This window comes from Gopherus flavomarginatus, chromosome 20, assembly GCF_025201925.1.
Source record: "Gopherus flavomarginatus isolate rGopFla2 chromosome 20, rGopFla2.mat.asm, whole genome shotgun sequence".
NCBI classification, from domain to species: domain Eukaryota; kingdom Metazoa; phylum Chordata; order Testudines; family Testudinidae; genus Gopherus; species Gopherus flavomarginatus.
This window is the reverse complement of record NC_066636.1, coordinates 2540245-2561628: the sequence shown is the minus strand read 5'-3', so window position 1 is coordinate 2561628 and position 21384 is coordinate 2540245. Positions and strand designations below refer to the sequence as shown.

The window sequence follows — 21384 nt, the reverse complement described above, 5'->3', positions numbered from 1 at the left end:
GTTAGTCTGGACGAGGGCTATGAGAGGAACCAAAGTAGCAACTGACCTGGGTGCGTTGTGCAATGGAGCAAATGGAAGGGCCAGAATGGGTTTGGTTGGGGTTTTGAAATACATCAAAGGCAAACAAGTCCCCATTTCGGGCGGTGTGGGGGTGGTCATGTCTTGGTCAATAGTTATTTTTATATGATAAACCATTAATTGGTATTTTATCAATTGTATTTAACAAGTCCTGGTGGCATCAAACTTCCAGTGCATTGAAACCAGCCTTGGGTTTGGGGTTTTTTTTCAAACCTGCTGTGCCAAGTTTCACAGTCTGGTATCTTGACATTAGGTCTCTTTTGTTTCCGTTCAGAACCAAGGTGGGAGGAGTTTCCTTCCAAACTGCACTTGTGCTTCCTGGCCAGCTCCCACCCGAGGCCGGGAGAGAGGAGGTGGGACATGGGGCTTGAGATCTTGGTTCTAGCCACAGCTTTGCCCCCGACCTGAAAGGAAAGGACCCAGGGACAAGTGACATAGGAAAATGTCCATGTCCCAGGCAGGGTCTCTGGTTCATAATGGGCAGAGCCCCCCCCTGCAGCACAGCACAGCACCCCCTAGCACCACACTGAGGCATGGGGGTCATCCCTGCCTGCCAAGGCAGCCCCCAGCTTGCCCCATGCAGCACAGCGCCCCCTAGTGCCAGCCTGGGGCATCGGGGCCAGCCCAGACCGCCAAGGGAGAGCTCCCTGCAGCACAGCGCCCCCTAGTGCCACCCAGGGGCATCAGGGCCAGCCCGGACTGTCAAGGGAGAGCCCCCATCCTGCCCCCTGCAGCACAGCGCCCCCTAATGCCACCCAGGGACATGGGGCCCAGCCCAGACTGCCAAGGGAGAGCTCCCTGCAGCACAGCGCCACCTAGTGCCAGCCTGGGGCATCGGGGCCAGCCTGGACTGCCAGGGGAGAGCCCTCACCCTGCCCCCTGCAGCACAGCGCCCTCTAGTGCCACCCAGGGGCATGGAGGCCAGCCCGGACTGCCAGGGGTGAGCAACCCTAGCTGGCTCCCTGTGGCACAGCGCCCCCTAGTGGCATAGGGCTGGCCCTGACTGCCAGGGGAGAGCCCCCACTCCGCCCCCTGCAGCACAGCGCCCCCTAGTGCCATGCTGGGGCATCAGGGCCAGCCCTGCCTGCCAGGGGAGAGCTCCCTCAGCTGGCTCCCTGCAGTATGGCGTCTCCCCTGTCACACATGAGTTGGTGGTGCCTCGTCGAAGGCTGCCTTGAAGGCTTGCACCAGCGGCCTCCGCACGGCGTTCTGGAACTCCCTCCCGGCAAAGACGTAGAGCAGGGGGTTGATGCAGCTGTTGAACATGGCCAGGCACTTGGAGAGAGGGATGGCCACCAGGCGCACGGCGCTGGGCATGTGGGCCATGGAGATCCTGGCTAAGGCCAAGGCATGGTAGGGCAACCAGCAGAGGAAGAAGCAGAAGATGACTCTGGTGACCACCAGGAGGGGCTTGCTGGACTTGCCCAGCCTCTTCCGCCTCATGGCCACCACCAGAATGGAGTAGGACACGGAAATGACCATCAAGGGCAGGAGGAACTGGGAGAGGAAGATGAATACGGTCAAGATCTCGGCCTCTTGGCGCCTCCAGTCTTGGAAGACGTCCAGGTTGCTGCAGGAGCTCCGGTTCCTCTCCAAGGAGAGCTCGGAGAAGAGGAAGGAGCTGGGCACGAAGGTGGCCAGCGACAGGGCCCAGATAGTGGCACAGGCCACCCAGCTGAGCCGTGGCGTGCGGTGATTGCGGCACCAGACCGGGGCCACCACCACCACGCACCGGTCCACGCTGATGGCGCTGAGCAGCAGGACCCCGCTGCAGAGGCTCAAGCCGAAGAGGCAGTTGGCCAACTTGCAGGCCACGGAGCCGAAGGGCCAGTCCAGATCCAGGGCCAGGTACAGGACGGTGACCAGGATCAGAGAGGTGGAGGCCACGTCGGCCACGGCCAGGTTGAAGAACCACACGGTGTTGGGGGTCCAGCGCAGCTTCCAGCCCGTGACCCACAGCACCGCCCCGTTCCCGGCCACCCCTGCCAAGAAGATGAAGCCAAAAGCCACGGCCGTGGTGACCTTCATGGCCTGGCGCAGCGAGGCCTCCCCAGATGTGGTGTTGTTGGGCGGCATCGCCCTGCTGAAGAGACAGGGTAGGTTGTGAAAGGCTCTATGCTTGGGTTCTCTCCCTGGAGGTTGGATTGGGGGCTGGGAGTCAGGACTCCTGGGTTCTACCCATGACTCTGGGAGGGGAGTGGGGTCTGGTAGGTTAAAGCATATAGGGGCTGGGAGCCCGGACACCTGGGTTCTATCCCTGGCTCTGGGAGGGGAATGGGATCTGATTAGTCAGGGTAGGCAGGGGCTGGGAGCCCGGACACCTAGGTTCTACCCATGACTCTGGGAGGGGAGTGGAGTCTGGTAGGTTAGAGCAGGCAGGGGCTGGGAGCCAGGACCCCATAACTGGGCCACCATTGAGGTCCCAGTCTCAGCTGAATGCTGGATGATCCAAACCTCCACCCCCACCACTACCCATGTACTAACTAAACTAATGGTTGTGTATGATAATGGGGGCTAATAGGATAGGGGCTAATTTAGCTACAAGGAGTCAGGAAAAAGATCTTGGCGTCACCGTGGATAGTTCTCTGAAGACATCCACGCAGTGTGCAGAGGCAGTCAAAAAAGCAAACAAGATGTTAGGAATCATTAAAAAGAGGATAGAGAATAAGACTGAGAATATATTATTGCCCTTATATAAATCCATGGTATGCCCACATCTCGAATACTGTGTACAGATGTGGTCTCCTCACCTCAAAAAAGATATTCTAGCACTAGAAAAGGTTCAGAAAAGGGCAACTAAAATGATTAGGGATTTGGAGAGGGTCCCATATGAGGAAAGATTAAAGAGGCTGGGACTCTTCAGCTTGGAAAAGAGGAGACTAAGAGGGGATATGATAGAGGTATATAAAATCATGAGTGATGTAGAGAAAGTAGATAAGGAAAAGTTATTTACTTATTCCCATAATACAAGAACTAGGGGTCACCAAATGAAATTAATGGGCAGCAGGTTTAAAACAAATAAAAGGAAGTTCTTCTTCACGCAGTGCACAGTAAACTTCTGGAACTCCTTGCCTGAGGAGGTTGTGAAGGCTAGGACTATAACAATGTTTAAAAGCCACCATGAATTTATCCAGTTCCCTAAGTCCATAAATGGCTATTAGCCAGGAAGGGTAAAAAAAATGGTGTCCCTTGCCTCTGTTCATCAGAGGATGGAGATGGATGGCAGGAGAGAGATCACTTGATCATTACCTGTTAGCTTCACTCCCTCTGGGGCACCTGGCATTTCCCACTGTCGGTAGACAGATACTGGGCTAGATGGACCTTTGGTTTGACCCTGTACGGCCGTTCTTATATGTGCATGTGTGCGTGTGACCGACCCTGCTGGAAGGAATGAGTGTGTGTGTGTGTGTGTGTGTGTGTGTGCGTGCATGTGTATGTGTGTGTTACGGCTCCCCCCACCGTCCATCTCTCTGAGCCCCGCTCACTTAGTGACGCTAATGGACGCAGTTGCACTGACCGCAGGCCCCCCTCCCTGCTTTGTTCCCAAACAGCCAGCTGGGCCTAATGCTTCCATCCTAATGCGTCAATTTCCCAGCCCCGTGGGGCTGAGAGCTCAGCTGGGTGCTGTGCCGGCGGGCAGCCTGGGGGGCTGGCGGCGCTCAGCACTCGGCACTGGGCAAGGAGCCAGCTCCCCAGGCCCCCTGCCCCTGTGGGGGGTGGTTAGGGCTTGAGCATGGCTGCTGCATGATCATCACTTCAGCAGCCAGCTGCTGGAGCCCAGGCCCCTGTGCTAGCTGGAGGGAGTGTGTGTGTGTGTGTGTGTGGAGGGGGGGGGGAATTGGAGTCAGGACTCCTGGATTCTAGCTCTAGCTGTGGGAGGGGAGAGGGGTCTAGTAGTTAGAGGGGGGGCTGGGAGGCAGGACTTCTGGGTTCTAGCTCTAGCTGTGGGAGGGGAAGGGAGTGGGATCTATTGGTTGGGGTGCGGGGGTGGGAGGTAGGAGTCCTGGTTATTATCCCCAAGTCTGGGAGGGGAGTGGGATCTAGTAGTTACGGTGGGGGTGGAGACATTGGGAGCCAGGACTCCTGGGTTCTATTCCCAGCTCTGGGAGGGTAGTGGGGTCCAGTGATTAGAGGGTGGGGGGGTTGGGAGGCAGGACTCCTGGGTTTTATCCTGAGCTCTGGAAGGGGAGTGGTGTCTAGTGGTTAGAGCAGGGTGGGGGCGAGGTTGGGAGTCAGGACCAGGACTCATGGATTCTTTCCCTGGGTCTGGGAGGGGAGTGGGGTCTAGTGGTCAGCACGGGGGGGTTGGAAGCCAGGATTGCTAGGTTCTTTCCCTGGCTCTGGGTGGGTTTAAAGTTGCCAACATATTTCAAAAGTAAGGGGGTGTTTTCTTAGCGCCTCCCCCCCGCTATTGCTGTTCTGTTTATCATTATTATTAGTAACAACCCTGAGCAGGACTCACCGACATTCGCCGGGGGGGAGGGCGGTTTCTTGCTGCTTTTTGCAGAACTCAGCGAGTCCCGAGCTCCTCGCGGGGAGATGAAAAGCCTCGTCCGAAGCGCTGCTTGGCAGCCCTGCCTGTGGGGCAGAGCAGGGGGGCGCTGGGAGCCAGGACTCCTGGGTCCTCTTCCTGCCTCTGCGACTGATTGCTGGGGGAGCGTCTGTCGCTCCTTCCTCTTCTCTGGCGTTCACCCCTCTGTATAAATACTATCCTCCCCCCCGCCCCGCTCTAACCACTAGACCCCACTCCGTGCCCAGAGCTGGAGAGAGAAGCCAGGAGTCCTGCCTCCCCCCATTAGACCCCACCCCATGCCCCTCCCACAGGGGGAACCCAGGTGTCCTGCCTCCAAGCCCCCCGCCCCCAGCCAGGAACAGAACGTACCTTCCCTCCCCTGCCAATTCCCACCGCCCCTGGTGGGACCCGTTCACCTGTCCCCCCCCCCCTGCAATGTTCCCAGACACACTGTACAGCTGTAGCCAGAGCAACGGCATCCATCCTCAAGGTCTCCGCTACAGAGAAGGCGGGGAACTGGCCGGGTGGCATCCCTGGCTGTGAATAGAACCCAGGAGTCCGGACTACTCCCCTCCCCCATCCGCTAGACCCCACTTGTCTCCCAGGAGTCCTGTCTTCCCCCCACCCCCATCTAACCACTAGGTACCAGTCCCCATCCCAGAGCTGGGGGTGCAAGGAACCCAGGAGTCCTGGCTCCCAGCCCCCATCTAACCACTAGATACCAGTCCCCTCCCAGAGCTGGGGATGGAAGGAACCCAGGAGTCCTGGCTCCCAGCCCACCTGCTCTGACCCATTAAATCCCAGCTTGCCCCCTCCCCCCGAATTCCCCATAGCAAAAGCAAAATCACTCACCTGAAGGAACAATTCTCCAGGGCTTAGATTTGGCGAGGGGGGTGGGCTGGGAGCCAGGACTCCTGGGTTCAATCCCTAGCTAGGGGAGGGGAGTGGGGTCTAGTGGGTTGACGTGGGACGGGCTGGGAGCCAGGACTCTTGCCTGTTCCGTGCCTCAGTTTCCCCAGCTGCCTGAGGCAGGTAGCGCTGGTTTCCGGGGGGGGGGGGACTAGGTGCTGGAACCAGCCGTGCTTGATGTGGTTTCTAGTATATATACGGGGTTTGCAGTTTGGTCAAGGGCTCTCAGAGCCCCCTCCCCTACAAATTGTTCCAGCGGGCGAGGGGGTTAACCCCGTCTGGTAGGAGCCCAGAGGCCGCGGGGATGGGAGCCAGGCTGCCCGGCCCCCGCACAGGGAGAGGGGCGCGACTCACCTGGCTGCGGCTGCCGGGGGGGGCCCGGGCGGGGGCGGGTCCGGGTCCGAGTCCGCTGCGCAGGGAGCCGGGCCGGGCGTGTGTGTCTGTAGGGGAGTAATGAGGGGGGTGGGGAGAGAGAGAGACTGTGTGTGTGTGTGTGTGTGTGTGCTGCCCGTGCTGGAGAGGGGATCAGCCCTGCTGTGTGTGTGTGTGTGTGTGTGTGTGTGTCCGTCCGGGACGGGCCCTGTTGTGTGTGTGTCAGAGCCTCTCTCCCCCAGCCTAACTCCAGTTTGTGGTACTTTTCAGCTTTTCACCCCCTCGCCCTCCCAGACAGTGTGCAGGGGTAGGGAGGGGTCATTTCTGGTGCCAGGCCTCCCCCCGAGGGCACTCCCAATCAGTGCGTGAAAGCACACACAGGTATCACACAGCAACTCTGAGCAGGGACACACACACACACAGAGCAGGGCTCGTCCCCTCCAGCAGGGACACACACACACACATACACACACACACACACACGCAGAGCAAGGCTCGTCCCCTCCAGCAGGGAGCGACACACACACGCGCACACACACACATACACACACACGCAGAGCAGGGCTCGTCCCCTCCAGCAGGGACACACACACACACACACAGAGCAGGGCTCGTCCCCTCCAACAGGGACACACACACACACACACACACACACACACACACACACACACATACACACACAGAGCAGAGCAGGGCTCGTCTCCTCCAGCAGGGGGCAGCAGGGATACACACACACACACATCATTGTTCGATGAGGAAACTGAGTCAGAGAGAGGGGACATAATCCAGGAGTTCTGCCCTCCCCCACCCACTCTAACCCCCTGGCCTCCACTCACCTCCCAGAATCCAAAATAGAACCCAGCGTCCTGGCCCTCCACCCAGAACGCACAAGATTCTGGAGCAGGGACTAGGATACGGGTCTTTTCCCCTCTAGGGGGTACCGGCTCTGGTCTGGCCCTATGGCAGGGGACTGAGTGGCCGGGGGGAGGGCGCTTGGAATGGTGCTGTGTTGACTCCAAGTGCACAGAAAAGCTGGTGCCGGTGGAACTCTCTGCTACAAGGCAAAGTAACTCACCCTCCACACACTGCCTGTGACAGGAATTGCTGCTGCATCCTGAGCTGGGGACTACGTGCAGGGCCGTCCTTAGGATTTTTGGTGCCCTAGGTGGGATTATTAAACTGGGACCCCTGTGCCTGCCTTGCTCTTAGCAACACAAACATAAGCTTGCAGTATTGGAAAACTTGCCACAGGCATGTTATTAAAACCAGTTTAACTTAATGAAGCACACTGTCATGCTGATGGACTAGCACTAAAGAGTTAGGACTATAGAAAAAATTCTGATTTGACAGAATGATGCAAATAATATAGTTTTTTAAATTTGTCAACATTTTATTGGAAATTTCTATGAAGAGGTATTGAAACAAGGATTAGTTTTTAATTAAAAGCAATCTTTCTGGCTTTTTGGGCTGCAAAATCAGTAAGAATGTCATCGTATGACAAAGACAAAGCGATGTCTTGTTTGATTGCAAGAATAGCAAGACCAGTCAAGTGTTCCTGACTCATTGCAGAGTGGAGATAGTTTTTAATGAGCTTTAGTTTTGAGAAACTCCGTTCTCCTGATGCTCCTGTTACAGGAATTGTCAGTACAATATGAGTGGCAATGTCCACATTAGGATATATGTTAACAAGTTTTCTGGTACGAATAAACTGTACAATGTCCATTATCGATTTTGCATGTGGCAACAACTCAATTCTTTGTACGGTTCCAGTCCATTTAAATCAAAATGATCACCGTGCTTCAGGAGACTCTTTAGGTCAGGGGTCCCCAACGCGGTGCCCGCAGGCGCCATGGTGCCCACAGAAGCCTCTCAATGCACCTGCGTACTGGCTGGAGGCCAGCATCTGCCGAAATGTGGCGATATTTCGGCACCGACACCTCTGGATGACATTGCTTGCTGCCAACAAGCAGCGTCATCCAGAGGCATCACCGCCAAAATGCCGCCAAAATTTGGCGGCATTTCAGCGGATGCCATCCGCCACCGTGGTCCTTCATCTGGCACCTGCCAGACAAAAAAGGTTGGGGATCACTGCTGTAGGTTCTTGCACTTTGTCATTAATTGCTCTTGTTTTCCTATTTCATTGAATTTAGTCCTGCTCAGCCTGCTGCGAGCTGAGTGAATGGAACCCCAGGCCGACAGTGGGTTGAGTGGCTCAGCTGGGGTCTCAGCCGTCAGCCTGCTCAGCCCACTGCCAGCCTGGGGTTCCTTGGAGGTCCCCAGCCAAGCAGCAGGTGCTGAGTGGGGCTGGCAGCCGGGACCCCGGGTGGCAATGGGGCAGCAGCCACAACCCCAGTGCCACCTTTGGCACATGTGCCATAGGTTGCCGACCCCTCTCTGTACACTAGAAAGGAGATGAGCATATTACAGTTGTTGGAGGGCTCTATTTAGCAGTAACGGGGCTATAGGAAAATCAGTCAACATTTTTTGTTTCTCTGATGAAAACTGGCCCACTCCCTTCCCCATACCAAACTTGTCACAAATAATTGTCAACAACTTAATTTTCTGTTTTTGGCTAAGATATTGATTTAAAAAAAATTGAAATTGAATTCAGGTTTGTTAGCAAGCATTTATTGGCAAACAAATTTGCTCAATGACAATCAAAATGGCAACACAGTACTGCTTTCATGCTTGGTTCACCCTCTCTCCCCCCGCCTGCTGGTCCAACAGCTGCAGTGGAGGAGGAGATAGGTGGAAAACTGCAGGACCCCCAAATCCACTTCTTGGGGTTGTCATAACCAGATAGCTAAGGGTTAATGTCTCTTTCACCTGTAAAGGGTTAACAAACAGTGACCTGCAACACCTGACCAGAGGACCAATCAGGAGACAAGATACTTTCAAATCTCGGTGGAGGGAAGCCTTTGTTTGTGGGTTTTGGGTTTGGCTTTGTTCTCTCTGGGTCCTGGAAGGGACTGGACGTGCAACCAGGTTTCTTGCCAATCTCCTTGCTACAGTCTCTTATATATTCAGAATAGTGAGTAATTTAGTAAGAAAGGCGGTTATAGTCTTTTGATTGTTTCTGTATTTGCGAATGTGTAGTTTGCTGGAAGTATTTTAAATTGTATTTTGCTGGGGGGGGAGGCTTCTTTCTAGTTTCTATAAGCTGACAGACCCTGTAACTTTTACCATCTAAAGTACCGAGAGACCTTTTACTCTTTTTTCTTTCTGTTTATTAAAAGTTTTGCTTTTAAGACCTGTCTGATTTTTCCCCCTTGTTGAGGCTCAAGGGAATTGAGTCTGTACTTAACAGGGAGGGAGGGGAGAAGGGGGAATCCCTTTGTTTTAGATTCACGGAGCTTGAATCTGTTTTGCCTCTGGGTGAGGGAGAAAGGGGGAGGGGGAAGGGACATTCCTCCCTTTTTTAAGATTCAAGGAGTTTGAATCACGGTAATCTTCCAGGGTAACCCAGGGAGGGAAATCCTAGGAAAGGCAACGGTGAGGAAAGGGGTTTACTTTCCTTGTGTTAAGATCCAGGGGGTCTGGGTCTTGGGGGTCCCCAGGGAAGGTTTTGGGAGGACCAGAGTGTATCAGGCACTGGAATTCCTGATTGGTGGCAGCTTATCAGATCTAAGCTGGTAATTAAGCTTAGAGGAATTCATGCTGGTACCCCAACTTTTGGACTCTAAGGTTCAGATCGGAGAAATATGCCATGACAGGGGTGCAGAGTTGCAACAGCAGCAGCAAACCCTCAGGTCTGATCACACGCCAATGGGCACCACTGCCAGCCCAATGGACCATGATGAAGTTAGCACAGCATCTGATCTCAGGGACGGGGCACCCATGGAGCCACAGCAGCTCATCGTGCCCTGTGCAGCTCCCCCTGGATGAGATGGATCACTGCCAGTCCGGGGGAGAGACGCGCTCCCCAGCTACGGTGACCAGATCCAGATGTCCTGATTTTATAAGACCAGTCCCGATATTTGGGGCTTTGTCTTATATAGGCACCAGTTACCCCCACCTAGGTTGACCAGACAGCAAGTGTGAAAAATCAGGACAGGAAGTGGGGGGGAATAGGAGTCTATATAAGAAAAAGACCCTAAAATTATAAAAGTGGGACATCTGCTCACCCTACCCCAATACCCGTCCTGATTTTTCACACATGCTATCTGGCTATCCCCAGCCCAGCCGTGTGTGATCATTCCAATCCTGGCTGCCTGCGAGGAAGTGAGTTACTTTCACTGTCATTCCTCAGCAGGTAGGCAGCCAGCCTCCCCCCTGCACCCCAGGACCTCACCCAACCCAGCCCTGACAGCCCTCATGCCGGGGAAAAGAGTCACACTCATAGGTGAGTTGCTTCCCCCACCCCTGCCCAGAGACCCCAGTAGCCAATCCCCTCCCTCAGACTGTGCTGCATTCGGCTCTCTCTAGGACCCAGCAGCCCTGCTCTTGCATTCTCCACTGCTTCCCATCTGTCCGGACTCCCGGCAGAGCGGTGCCCCCAGACCTAGTGGTGCCCTAGGCGGCTGCCTGTTCTGCCTATGGCTAAGGACGGCCTTGAGTACGTGCAGGGTCCCTCTCACCTCACTGTAACACAGGAAGCTTAAATCCACAGAGCCACTTCTCTGCCCCAGGCCGTGCTGCCAGCCCTGCACCAGGGTCCTCGAGGTATTGGCTCTGTCTGGGACTGCATCTCCTGTGACTTCTTAGCATGGAGTCCTCTGTGCTCTGCAGAATGGCCTAATGGTTAGAGCAGGGGGTAGCTGGGAGCCAGGACTCCTGAGTTCTGTCCCCAGCTCTGGGAGGGGTCTGGTGGATTAGAGTAGGAAAATAGGAAATTGGGACTCCTGGGTTCTAGCTCTTGCTCTGGGAGGGAGGGATTTCAAGCATCATAAGGTGGGAATTTAACATCCAATTGACTTGAAACAAGACAGATAAATTCACTCTCTATCACAGACCTCGCATAATTATATCTCTTTGCACTGAGTCCCATAGGTTAACTCCACTAATACTCCGTGGTAGGGAGTCCTGCAGTTTGAACCCAACAGTACCCAGCAGCAGGGAGTCCCACAGGTTAACCCACCAGTATGCAGCAGCAGGGAGTCCCACAGGTTTTCCCTGATGATAAAAATGTCTGTGATTTCCAGCAGGGCTTAGAATGGAAGTGGCTTTTCAGCCCCGCCGAGGGGGTCTCTGCCCATTGTCTCACCTTCCCCGGGTAACGGGGCCGATGGGAAAGCGGAGCCAGCGCGGTGAGAGACTCGGTGGAGAGAAATGTGAGTATTTGCTCAGCAAATGGTCTGTGTGTCTGTTCCCCCCACCGCGTCCATGTGTTCACATCACTTCCTTTATCTCTGAATCTTCACACCCTGACCCCAGGCTGCTCTGTCTGACCCAGACAACACAAACTATGAATGGAAACAATAACTCAGCGTCTGCCTTGGCAGGAAGAGCCCTGTGAGACTGGCTGGCCATACACCAGGCTGAGGCGGCAGCATGGCCGGACCGAGGGCCAGGGACGCACAGAAATGGGGGTCCAGCGGTACCCCCCGGGCAAATATCAACTCCACCCACCGCCCCTCAGAGGGACCCGCATGTCCAAAGGGGCTGGAGCTTCGACGGGGCTCCCAAAGAGGCATGTGCCCCAGAGACATAGTCACAGTGGCTGGCATGAGTGCGGCCGGGCTGATGTCCCAGGGTTGGATGTGAGTGTGCAGAGAGGAAAGGGCTGTTGGATTCAGGGGGCTGCTTGCAACCAGATGCTGCAGACGCTGAGCTCAGGACGGGGAGCCCGAGTCCTGCCCACAGCAGATCTGCTAAGGGCGCCCCTGCAGCCGGGCCTGCGGAGAAACCTCTTCCTGTTGGAACCAATGAGTTAAAGTGCTCTGAAAAACATGCGCCCACTTGGCTTGGCTTGAAATTGGCCGTCTCTGAGCAAGGCTGGGGGCAGAGCGAATGGGAGCAGGTTTGGGTCCTTGGAATCTGGGGCCCTCAGTTAAAGCCACGTGAAAAAGAGCCGCTCTTAATTTTTTCACGCTGCTCTGAAAACCCGTTGCAGACTCGCATTGACTTGGAAAGTGGCATGAAGCCGCAGGGGCTCTGCTGGAGTCTGTTGGAGAAAAGGGTGATCGTTTGATTAGGGACTTCAGGAGATGCAGCCCCCTGAAGATGAGCTGCTGTTAATATTCACATATTGCAATGACACCCCCATACTGGGGGAAACTGCCTTGAAAACCAGCACTTGGCAATGGAGGCCAGGATGGGGTTTGTGATGCAAATTTGGGGTCATTTGGTCCAGGGGTTCCCGCAATATAGGCTCCCCTTCCCCACAGGTACTGATGGAACATTTTCAGGTTATAATGTTCTTGGTGCAGAGCGAGGGGGAAAAGCAAAGAGGCCAAATTTCAGGAAACATTGAGCTCAGATGGCCCTTGAGATCAGCAATGCAACAGGACCGAGGGCTGGTGCAGCCATTCTGCAAAAGTGAGTCCGCTCCTCAAGCTATTCACACTTGTGTTTAATAGCTGTTCACACCTCTGCAAGGTGCGTCTTCCACTGGAAATTGAGAGTGAGTAAGAGCCACGTTTAGCTGACACGGAGGGGCTTAGAGACACAGCCACTGCTCTTTCGATCTAAACATGGAGATGTTTGAGTTCTTGTCCTTATTATCATCTTTGACCTGGTGTCTTCAGCCTCAACAGGGCTGAATTGGGACCACTGATGGCATGTAAGTCCTGTGCCAATAACCAATTCTTCGGGTCTCTGGTTATTTCTAATTTTTTTTTGCAGTGGGGGGACATGTATTTGGAGACAATCCTAATTTTTTTTTTTTGGCAAATGAAAAGGTGGGGGGCAGGGAAGGGGGAGTTTGTTTCAGTCGGAACAAAATGGTGGTTGTTTTTTTTGTGAGCTTGGATTTTACACATTTTAAATAAAAAATGAAATAAAATTGAAGCACATTTGAAGACAAAGCCATTTCGAGAAAGAAAATCAAGATGGTTCATATTGAAAATGTCAGATTTTTCGTGGTTGAGCAAAACAGTTTGGCAAATTTGATATTAATTCATTAAATGTTTTAGTGACTAAGTTTGCTCTAACTGCTAGACCCCACTCCCCTCCCAGAGCTGAGGATTGAACCAAGGAGTCCTAGCACCCAGCTCCCCCTACTCTACCCTCCTAGACCCCACTCCCCTGCCAGAGGCAGGTGAAGAACCCAAGAACTCTGAAGTGAAGTGAACAGAACTACCCTGATTTACACTGGCTGAGGGTCTGGCCTGCTTGCTCCATGCTCTACAGGCTTTCAGGCTTAATTTTCAAAAATAATTTGGTGATTATTTGTTAAGCTTCTATTTTTGGAGGGTTTCCCAGAGGAACAGCCTTAAAGAGGCCAGATTTTCCAGAAGAAGGAGCTGAACGCTTTGTAAACATCAGGCCTCTTGGAAAGTGTCTCAAGTCAGTACATGCTTCCATGTGCTTTTCCCACAATGTGGAGAATGTTCTCAATTCCAGAGTTGCTGCCCTGAGGGGTCTTGTTTATAAAAGGCTCTAGGTTCTGTAGTTTTTTCTTTAAAAATGCAGTGACTTGGAACCCAAGAGTTTCTAGAACTAGCCACATATCTAGAATTCACAGGGTTCTATTGTTTTTTCAAACATAAAGGTGCTTCGATCCCTTGAAGTGCTAGATCATGTCAGATCTGATTGAGTTTCAAGACAATGTCACACCTAGAACTGAAGAAGTTTAAGAACTCACCAAATATCTAGGACTCGTGATACTACTGAGTGTGTATTTATTTTTACACACACACGCACGCACATATTATATATATATATAATACAATAGTATCTCAGGAGTTCTAGACATTTGAGTGGTTCTTGAACCTCTTGAGAGCTAGATCTGACAAGTTGTTTAAAACCCAGACTGCTCCTACGTGGTCTAGGATGTCATATATGAGCTTGGAACCTAGGATATTGTAGATTACATAGGAGCTATTTGGGTTTTAAAATCTTGACAGACCTACAACCCAAAGGTTCATGAACCAGCCAAATATCTAGAAAACATAGGATCCTATTGATTTTGAAACATACAGGGGCTTGGAAAACATGATGTCTAAATCTAGCCCACATCCGATGAGATCGATTAAAAATACTGACATAGCTGGGACCCAAGAGGTTAACAATTGGCCAGGACTCCTAGAATCCATGAGATCCTATTGAATGTTAAATCAGCGAGAGGTGGTATCTGTCATGGTTGTCAGCCTTGTTTCATCTGAACAGTAAAATGCACGTCTAACTTACCTACAGCCTCCACCCTGGGCTGATAGCCTATGCAGGCCTGACTTGCTCAGACAACCCAGTGGGCCCTAGGTGACAAGTAGTGGAGCACCCCAACAACATCAGCCTCGCCTCTGGATAGAATCAGAGATTCCATGGCCAGATGGAGCATGGTGGTCCCCTACTCTGACCTCCTGCAGAACATCCATGAATTAGTCCCTGATTGAACTAGAGCAGACCTCTTTGAAAAACACCCAAACCTGCCTTAAAAATTGCCGGAGATGGGTAGAGCTGGAAGGTAGGATCTCCTTGGTTACTTGGACATTACCCCTTCACTACCCTGAAGTGTTCATGGGCAGGTGGTTTCTCTGAAGCCACTCTTTGTCCTTCCAGCTTGTTTTCCTTATTGGCCACCCTTAAACTAAGCCAGAGCTTGGACAAACTAAATATCCCAGTGACCGGGTCACATGGTGGTTTAAAGTATTTCAGAGGTGCCTCACAAACCTTACAGAATCTATGTAGTTCAAGTAACACCTGGGAGTGATTATTACTTATTATATTTCAGGTAGTTCTCAGAGCCTCAGTCCTGGACCAAGGCTCTGCTGTGCTAGATGCTGCACAAACAAAGAACAAAAAGACAGGTGGTGTCCCAGAGAGCCCACAATCTAAGGAGAGGCAATGGATGGAGACCTGGGCAGAGATGCGGGAGACCTGGGTTTGTTCCCGGTCCTGCGACTGGACGAACCAAAGGTTCTACTGGGTGTCCTTGGCCAAGTCACTTCCCCACTCTGTGCCTCAGTTTCCCCATCTGTAAAAACTGGAAGACTGCTACTGACCTCCTTGGTAAAGTTCTTTGAGATCTACTGAGGACAAGCACTAGAGAAGAGCTTGATATTGCTATAGTAATACACAGACTCTTCTCTCTGTGATACAGCATGGCCAGAGGGCAGTAGGAGAGTGTTAGCAGGGAGCCTTATTCCCTGCAAGGGGAGGAAGGTTTGCTATAGATTAACTAGAGCACCTGAAGCCAATTAGAGCACCAGCAGTCAGTCATGTGATAAAAACTCCTGCTTCAGTCAGACAGTGTGGGAGTTGGAGCAGGAAGGTTTGGTTGGAGCAGTTTGAAGGAGTTGGAGAAGAGAACAGTTTTGAAGAGAGACAAAAGGAAAGTTTGGAGGAGTGCTGCAGTGGGCTGAGAAATCCAAAAGAAACCCTAGGTAAGGGGCACCTGGCTTGTGTAGAAGGAGGGCAAGAAGCCCCTTCACAAGCTGAAGGGCAGGAGAGGGAAGTAGCCCAGGGGAAGGAACCACTAGTTCAAGTGGTTCACCACAAACCTCAGGGCCCCTTGGCTGGGACCTGGAGAAGAGGGCGGGCCCAGGTCCCTCCCTCTCCACTCCCCTCCTCAAGGACACTAGTGGGGTAATTAAAATACCGGCTCAGAGGCAAGCAATGGTGCCCTGAACCTTCCCCAAAGAAGAGAAAGCATGAGACCCAGCATAACAGTACTGGCAATTTGCCACATATAATATACCACATGTAATAGATTAAAAACCATTTGGAAATTTAGAACCGCAATGAAAATTTTAGCAAACGATCTGGAACCTGTTGGATTCTATGTGGCTTGAAAACACTCTAGAATCCGGTGATGTCCAAGGCCCAGTCAGGAATCTAGAACCCATGGACTTTGAGTATTGACCCACTGAGAGGCTTACAATAAATGAGATTCCAGAGCCAGGTAGTGATGCAGAATCCAAGAGAGTCAGTTAGGTGAGAACACACTGAGTGATCTAAAACACACACGATTCTGGAGCTGGTGACTGATCTGGTGCCATTGATGACCCATTGAGTATGAAATAATTGGGAGACCTAGAACACATGGGATTCTGGAGAGAGCAGGGAATCCAGAATCAAGGGACACTGCAGCATTTATAAACAGTGAGGTACCTGGAACCCATCAGGTTTTAGAGCCATCAAGAATCTAGGAACAACTGGGATGGCAAGTTTTCAACTCTCCCTAAGTCTAGACAACCTCAGACCATCTCCAGTTTTGTGTTCTCAACTTCAGACCCATGTTTTCCACTATACTCGGGGGCATTGCTGCTGAGATCATCAACAAAAGCTGCCTTGACCAGAGTGAGAAGAGACTTCCTGAAGACCTGCCAGAACTTCTCCCCCACAAAGAGGTAGAGGATGGGGGTGAAGCAGGCGTTGAAGCAGGATGAGAAGGTGTAAATGACCAAGAGAGCACCTGTTACCGACTCTGGCACCTCCTTCTTGTAGAGATTCAAGCTCTGGTAGAGGTGGTAGGGCAGCCAGCTGAGAAAGAAGGACACCACCGCAGCCACCATGACTTTGAAGGGCTTCCCAGCCCACACCCGCTTCTTCTCCTTCATCTTCAGCACCACCCGGCCATAGCATCCTGCGATGGTGCAGAAGGGCAGCAGGAAGCCTAGCAGGAACCGGACCGTGAAGACAGCCAGGTGGACCCGTCTTCCCAGGTCCTGCAGCTCAGCTCCATTCCAGACTCTGGAGAGGGCATAATTGTTGGTGCAGATGATTCTGCCCCCATCCACCACCTGGGTCTCCCGGAAAGCCAGGTAGGGAGCGCTGAGACCGAAGGAGGCCAGCCACACACCCACAACTAGCTTCTGAGCCCTGGGCACGATGCGGTGATTCCGAGACCAGATGGGATGGTGAGTGAGGATGTAGCGGTCCAGACTGATGAGGGTGAGAAGGAAGACAGAGGTGAACATGGCCACAGAGATGCAGGTGTTGAGGAACTTGCACAAGGCCATGCCGAAGACCCAGTGGAAACCCAGGAGGACGTAGATAGCGAAGAAGGGGATCAGCAGGGTGAAGAGAAGGTAGCAGGAGACAAGGTGAAGGAACCAGAGTGTGGTCACCGTCCTTCTCATCTTCAGTCCAAGCACCCACAGGTACAACCCGTTCCCCACCACACCCACCAGGAAGGTGGTGAAGAGCAACACAGCTGTGGCCAGGTGAGTGGTGCTCACAGCTGCTGGGGTCTGGCTGGAATTTGCCCCCGTGGTTGGTAGGAGAGTCGTGTTGCCTTGGTCCATGGTGCCCTAGGGAGAGAGAGAAGAGGGGTTAGAAGGGACGACAGACAAGAGGAAAAGGGGGAGGGGAAGAGGAGAAATGAGGTGGTTAGGAAGGCACCTTTGGAGAGAATCTCTCTGGGTGCCCTCTGCTCCTCTAGAATATCCAGGCTGGATATTCTCAGCAACTGGGCTATCACCAGTGAAACTCACTGCTATAAGGTAGAACTATGGGTAGAGGGAAAAAGGGATAGTAGATGTGGAGGAGTGGTGACAGAGACAGTTTAGTAGGTCAAGCACACAGCTATGCTGATAATACTACGGTGCTGTGATCTAGAGGACGGGGTGGCTCAGAGGGGTGGGGAATGGGATATGGGGCCTTCCCCACCAGGCGGTGCTGGTTCCGATCTGGCTCCAGAGTGGGGACTGGCTGGCTCAGGGAGGTGGGGATTGGTTCTGTTGAGCTGGTGCTGGTGGAACTCACTGCTACAAGGTGGAAAAAGTCACCCTTCCCCCACCCTGTCTCTTGTGCTCATCTGCCTGCCACAGGAATTGCTGCTGCAACCTGACTCGTGAGAGCCTGCAGGGTCCTTCTAACCCTCACTGTAACACAGGAAGCCTCAATGCACCAAACTGATTCTCTGTCCCACAGCCCCGCTGCCAGCTCTGCAGCAGGGTCCTCTGGGCTATTGCTGCTGTCAGAGACTGCGCCTCTCACGGCCTTGCCAGCATGGAGTCCTCTTTGCTCTGCAGACTTGCCTAATGGTTAGAGAAGGGATGGCTGGGAGCCAGGACTCCTGGGTTCTATCCCCAGCTCTGCGAGTGGGGTGGAGGTCAGAACTCCTGGGTTGGGGGAAGAAAAGGGGTCTTGAGGCTTAGAGCAGAGGTTCTCAGCCAGGGGTGGGTGTACACAGAGGTCTGTTGGGGGCTCATCAACTCATCTAGATATTTGCCTAGTTTTACAACAGGCCACATAAAAAGCACGAGCTTAGTCAGTACAAACTACAATTTCATGCAATGGCTTGCTTATCCTGCTCTATATACTATACACTGAAATGTGAGTACAACATTTATATTCCAATTCATTTATAATTACATGGGAAACATGAGAAAGTAGCAATTGCTCAGTAATAGTGCAGCTGTGACACTGTTGTATTTTTACATCTGATTTGGTAAGCAAGTAGTTTTTAAGTGAGGTTAAACTTGGGGGTAGGAAGAGAAATCAGACTCCTGCGAGGGGTACAGGAGTCTGGAAAGGTTGAGAACCTCTGGCTCAGATCTTTGTAAACGGGGAGCAACTCATTTAACATGAAATAAGGGAGAAAATTCACTCATGTCACAGACCTCACCTACTACCTCTGTCTATTGAGTGCCTCATGGGAACCTCACTAATACCCAGTGGCAGGGAGTCTCCCAGGCTAACCTCACTGATTCCCAGGGGCAGGGAGTCCCACTGGTTTGTCTTTTCAATAGCACATTTCTGTGCCTTCTAGGGGGCCTTAGCAAGAAAATTCCCCTTTAGACCCAACACAGGTCCCTCTGCTCATTGTCTCGACTCACCTGGGCAGCAGTGGTGGAAACTCAGACCAGGTGCAGACAGAGCCTCAGATGGCGTGTGTTTGGCCAGCAAAGTGTCCGTGTGTCTGTGCCCTGCACCCCGGAGCTCTCCCCTGAGTGTTGAGTTCACTCCACTTTACCCTGTGTCTTCTATATGCTCCACCCCCACCTGCTCTCTGAGATCCACAAGCTGAAACCGTGAACGGAAATGATCATTGGACACTGTCTTAGCAAAGAAACCACCTAAACAACAACCAATGCTTTGAAACTAGCCCCACTCCCTCCCTGAGCCTGGCATGGAACCCAGGAGCCCTGGCTCACAGCCGCCCTGCTCTAATGCATGATCTGCTTGGCCAGCAGCTCATCTATTGAGCTGTGCCCCCATGAAGAGGAAGGGCCTGTAATTCTCACAATTCCTTTCCTGACAGAGGACTGCACCATAACCCAGAGATAACCCAGCCCTGTTAGCTCACAACAAAGGCTGTCACAAATGATGCAATTCCCAGCCAAGGAATGGGGAGGGGTTTGTTGGTTAGAGCAGGGGGGCTGGGAGCTAGAACTCCTGGGTTCTGTCCCCTCCTCTGGGAGATGAGTGGGGTCTAATGGTCTAGTGCAGAGGGCAGCTGGGAGTGAGGACCCTGGGTTCTGTCCTCAACTGGGAGAGGGATGGGGTCTAGTGGTTAGAGCCGGTCAATAGCCCTGATGGGTCCTATGTTAACTACATGTGGGTCCATCCCTGGGTGAGACGACCCATGTGACATCCTGCCCTTCCTGTTCTAGATAAAATCTCAGTCACATCAGCCCTCCCCAGAGTGTTTGTTACACAGGCCCCGTCCTCAGAACCAGGACCCTGAGACCCCCATAGGGAACCCAACGCACCTGGGAAAAGAGCCCCTGACAGCACAGTACACGAGACCAAGGTTGAATTCTGAGGAGAATGGGGTCTAGCAGGTCGTGTGTGTGGCTGGAGCCTAATGGGTTTGTGCAGGGAGGAGAATGAAATGCCGTGTTTCTCACTGCTAGGGCACGGGCTGCACACATCTGTCTCTCTCTCACCCTTCCCTTCTTCTGTCTCCTCCAATCCTCTTTCTGTTCTTCCTGTTCCCCCTTAGGGTCTCAGGGCCCCTCCATCTTCCCAACAGGACTGACCCCCTCACTGTACCTCCGCCTTCCTAGCCAGCCCGGCCCCACTTGGCCCCTCTGCCTTCACAGGCAGCCCGACCCCTCATGGCCCCTCCACCTTCACAGGCAGCCCATCCTTTCATGGCACCTCCCCTTCCAAGCCAGTCCAGCACCCCCACAGCCCCTCCCCCTTCGCAGCCAGCAAGGCCCCTCACAGCCCTTCCACCTTCCCAGACACCCCAACCCTCACGTCACCTCCACCTTTCTTGCTTGCGTGGCCTCTCGCCACCCCTTTGCCTTATCAGGCATCCCAGCAGCCAAGAGCGACCTGCAGCTTTTTGGGAAGGGAAGTCAAGCTGCAGCTGCATGTGGCTGGCTGTGGGCTCTGCCTGTGGGTTCTGGGGCTGAATATGAGGATGATGGTGGCCTCCCTCTTGTCCTTCCATGTTGTCCTCATCTACCTGCTCATGTCCTGCTTAATTACTCTGTTTGTGTCTACATCTGCCTGGGTTTCCACTGGATTTTTGGCACGGCCATGTGTGAGCTTCTCAATGCCTGCCTCTCCCTGAGCATGTTATCTGCCATCTTCCTCCTCACTCTCACCAGCCTGGACCACTGAACTCTTGCCTCCTGCCCTGTCTGGTGCTGGTGTCACTGCACTGTGACCCGGGTCAGGAAGCTGGTTGTGGGCTTGTAGCCAGAGCTTGCTGCTCTACAAGAACGTGGTGCCAGTGTCAGTTACAAGTGCCTGAAAGTCCCTGGAGATAGAGAGCATTGGAAACTTGTCATCCCACTTGTTTCTTCATCCCTGATGGTTCTGAAACCTGATGGGTTCCAGGTGTCTCAATGTTTATAAACCGAGCGGTGTCCTTGGGATTCCAGATTCCTTGTTTTCTGCAGAATCCCAATGCGTTCTAGGTCTCTCAATCTTTTCAAAGTCAATGGCTGTTAAGGGTTCCAGATCACTAGCTGGCTCCAGAATCTTGTTTGGTTTAGTCTCTTGATGTATTCTAACTTAACTGATTCTCATGGGTTCTGCATCACTGACTGGCCCTGGAATCTTCGTTTTAAGTCTCTCGAAGTGTTCACGCTCAATAGGGTCTAGTGGGTTCTAGATTCCTGACTGGTGCTAGGACCTCAGTGGATTCTAGAGTGTTTTTAAACCATATAGACTCCAACAGGTTCCATATTCTTTGCTTGATCTAAAATCACATGGGGATTCTAGATTTCCAAATCCTTTAAAATCCCTTTGGCGGTGTGTATTATAGATGAGTCTGTGTATTATAACAGCAATAATTAGCTCTTCTCTAGTGCTTGTCCTCAGTAGATCTCAAAGAAATTTGCCAAGGAGCTCAGGAACCGTCTCCCAGTTTTTGCAAATGGGGAAACTGAGGCAGGGAGTATGGAAGGAACTTTGCTACAGCGACTCAGTCCGCCAGTGGCAGAATTAGGAATAGTACCAAGGGCTCCTGACACCTGGACTTGGTCTCTATCAAACATCGACTTCTTAGA

At 52.7% G+C, this 21384-nt stretch overlaps 2 protein-coding genes across 2 annotated transcripts; both read right to left on the bottom strand.

The window, feature by feature from the left end:
• Positions 1-996: 996 nt before the first annotated feature.
• Positions 997-4720, bottom strand: LOC127038261 (chemerin-like receptor 1). Its single transcript, XM_050930782.1, has 2 exons — positions 4541-4720; positions 997-2161 (listed from the first exon to the last, which is right to left on the bottom strand). The coding sequence occupies exon 2, from the start codon at positions 2152-2154 to the stop codon at positions 1216-1218; it is 939 nt and encodes a 312-aa protein (XP_050786739.1). The 5' UTR covers positions 2155-2161; positions 4541-4720; the 3' UTR covers positions 997-1215.
• An 11313-nt stretch (positions 4721-16033) lies between these two features.
• On the bottom strand, positions 16034-18874 carry LOC127038244 (probable G-protein coupled receptor 33). The gene is made up of 2 exons (XM_050930764.1): positions 18754-18874; positions 16034-17223 (listed from the first exon to the last, which is right to left on the bottom strand). The coding sequence occupies exon 2, from the start codon at positions 17215-17217 to the stop codon at positions 16168-16170; it is 1050 nt and encodes a 349-aa protein (XP_050786721.1). The 5' UTR covers positions 17218-17223; positions 18754-18874; the 3' UTR covers positions 16034-16167.
• Positions 18875-21384: the final 2510 nt, after the last annotated feature.

Coding starts and splice junctions, on each gene's coding strand:
- LOC127038261 (XM_050930782.1), bottom strand. CDS start 2,154: ATGCCGCCCAACAACACCACATCTGGGGAGGCCTCGCTGCGCCAGGCC.
- LOC127038244 (XM_050930764.1), bottom strand. CDS start 17,217: ATGGACCAAGGCAACACGACTCTCCTACCAACCACGGGGGCAAATTCC.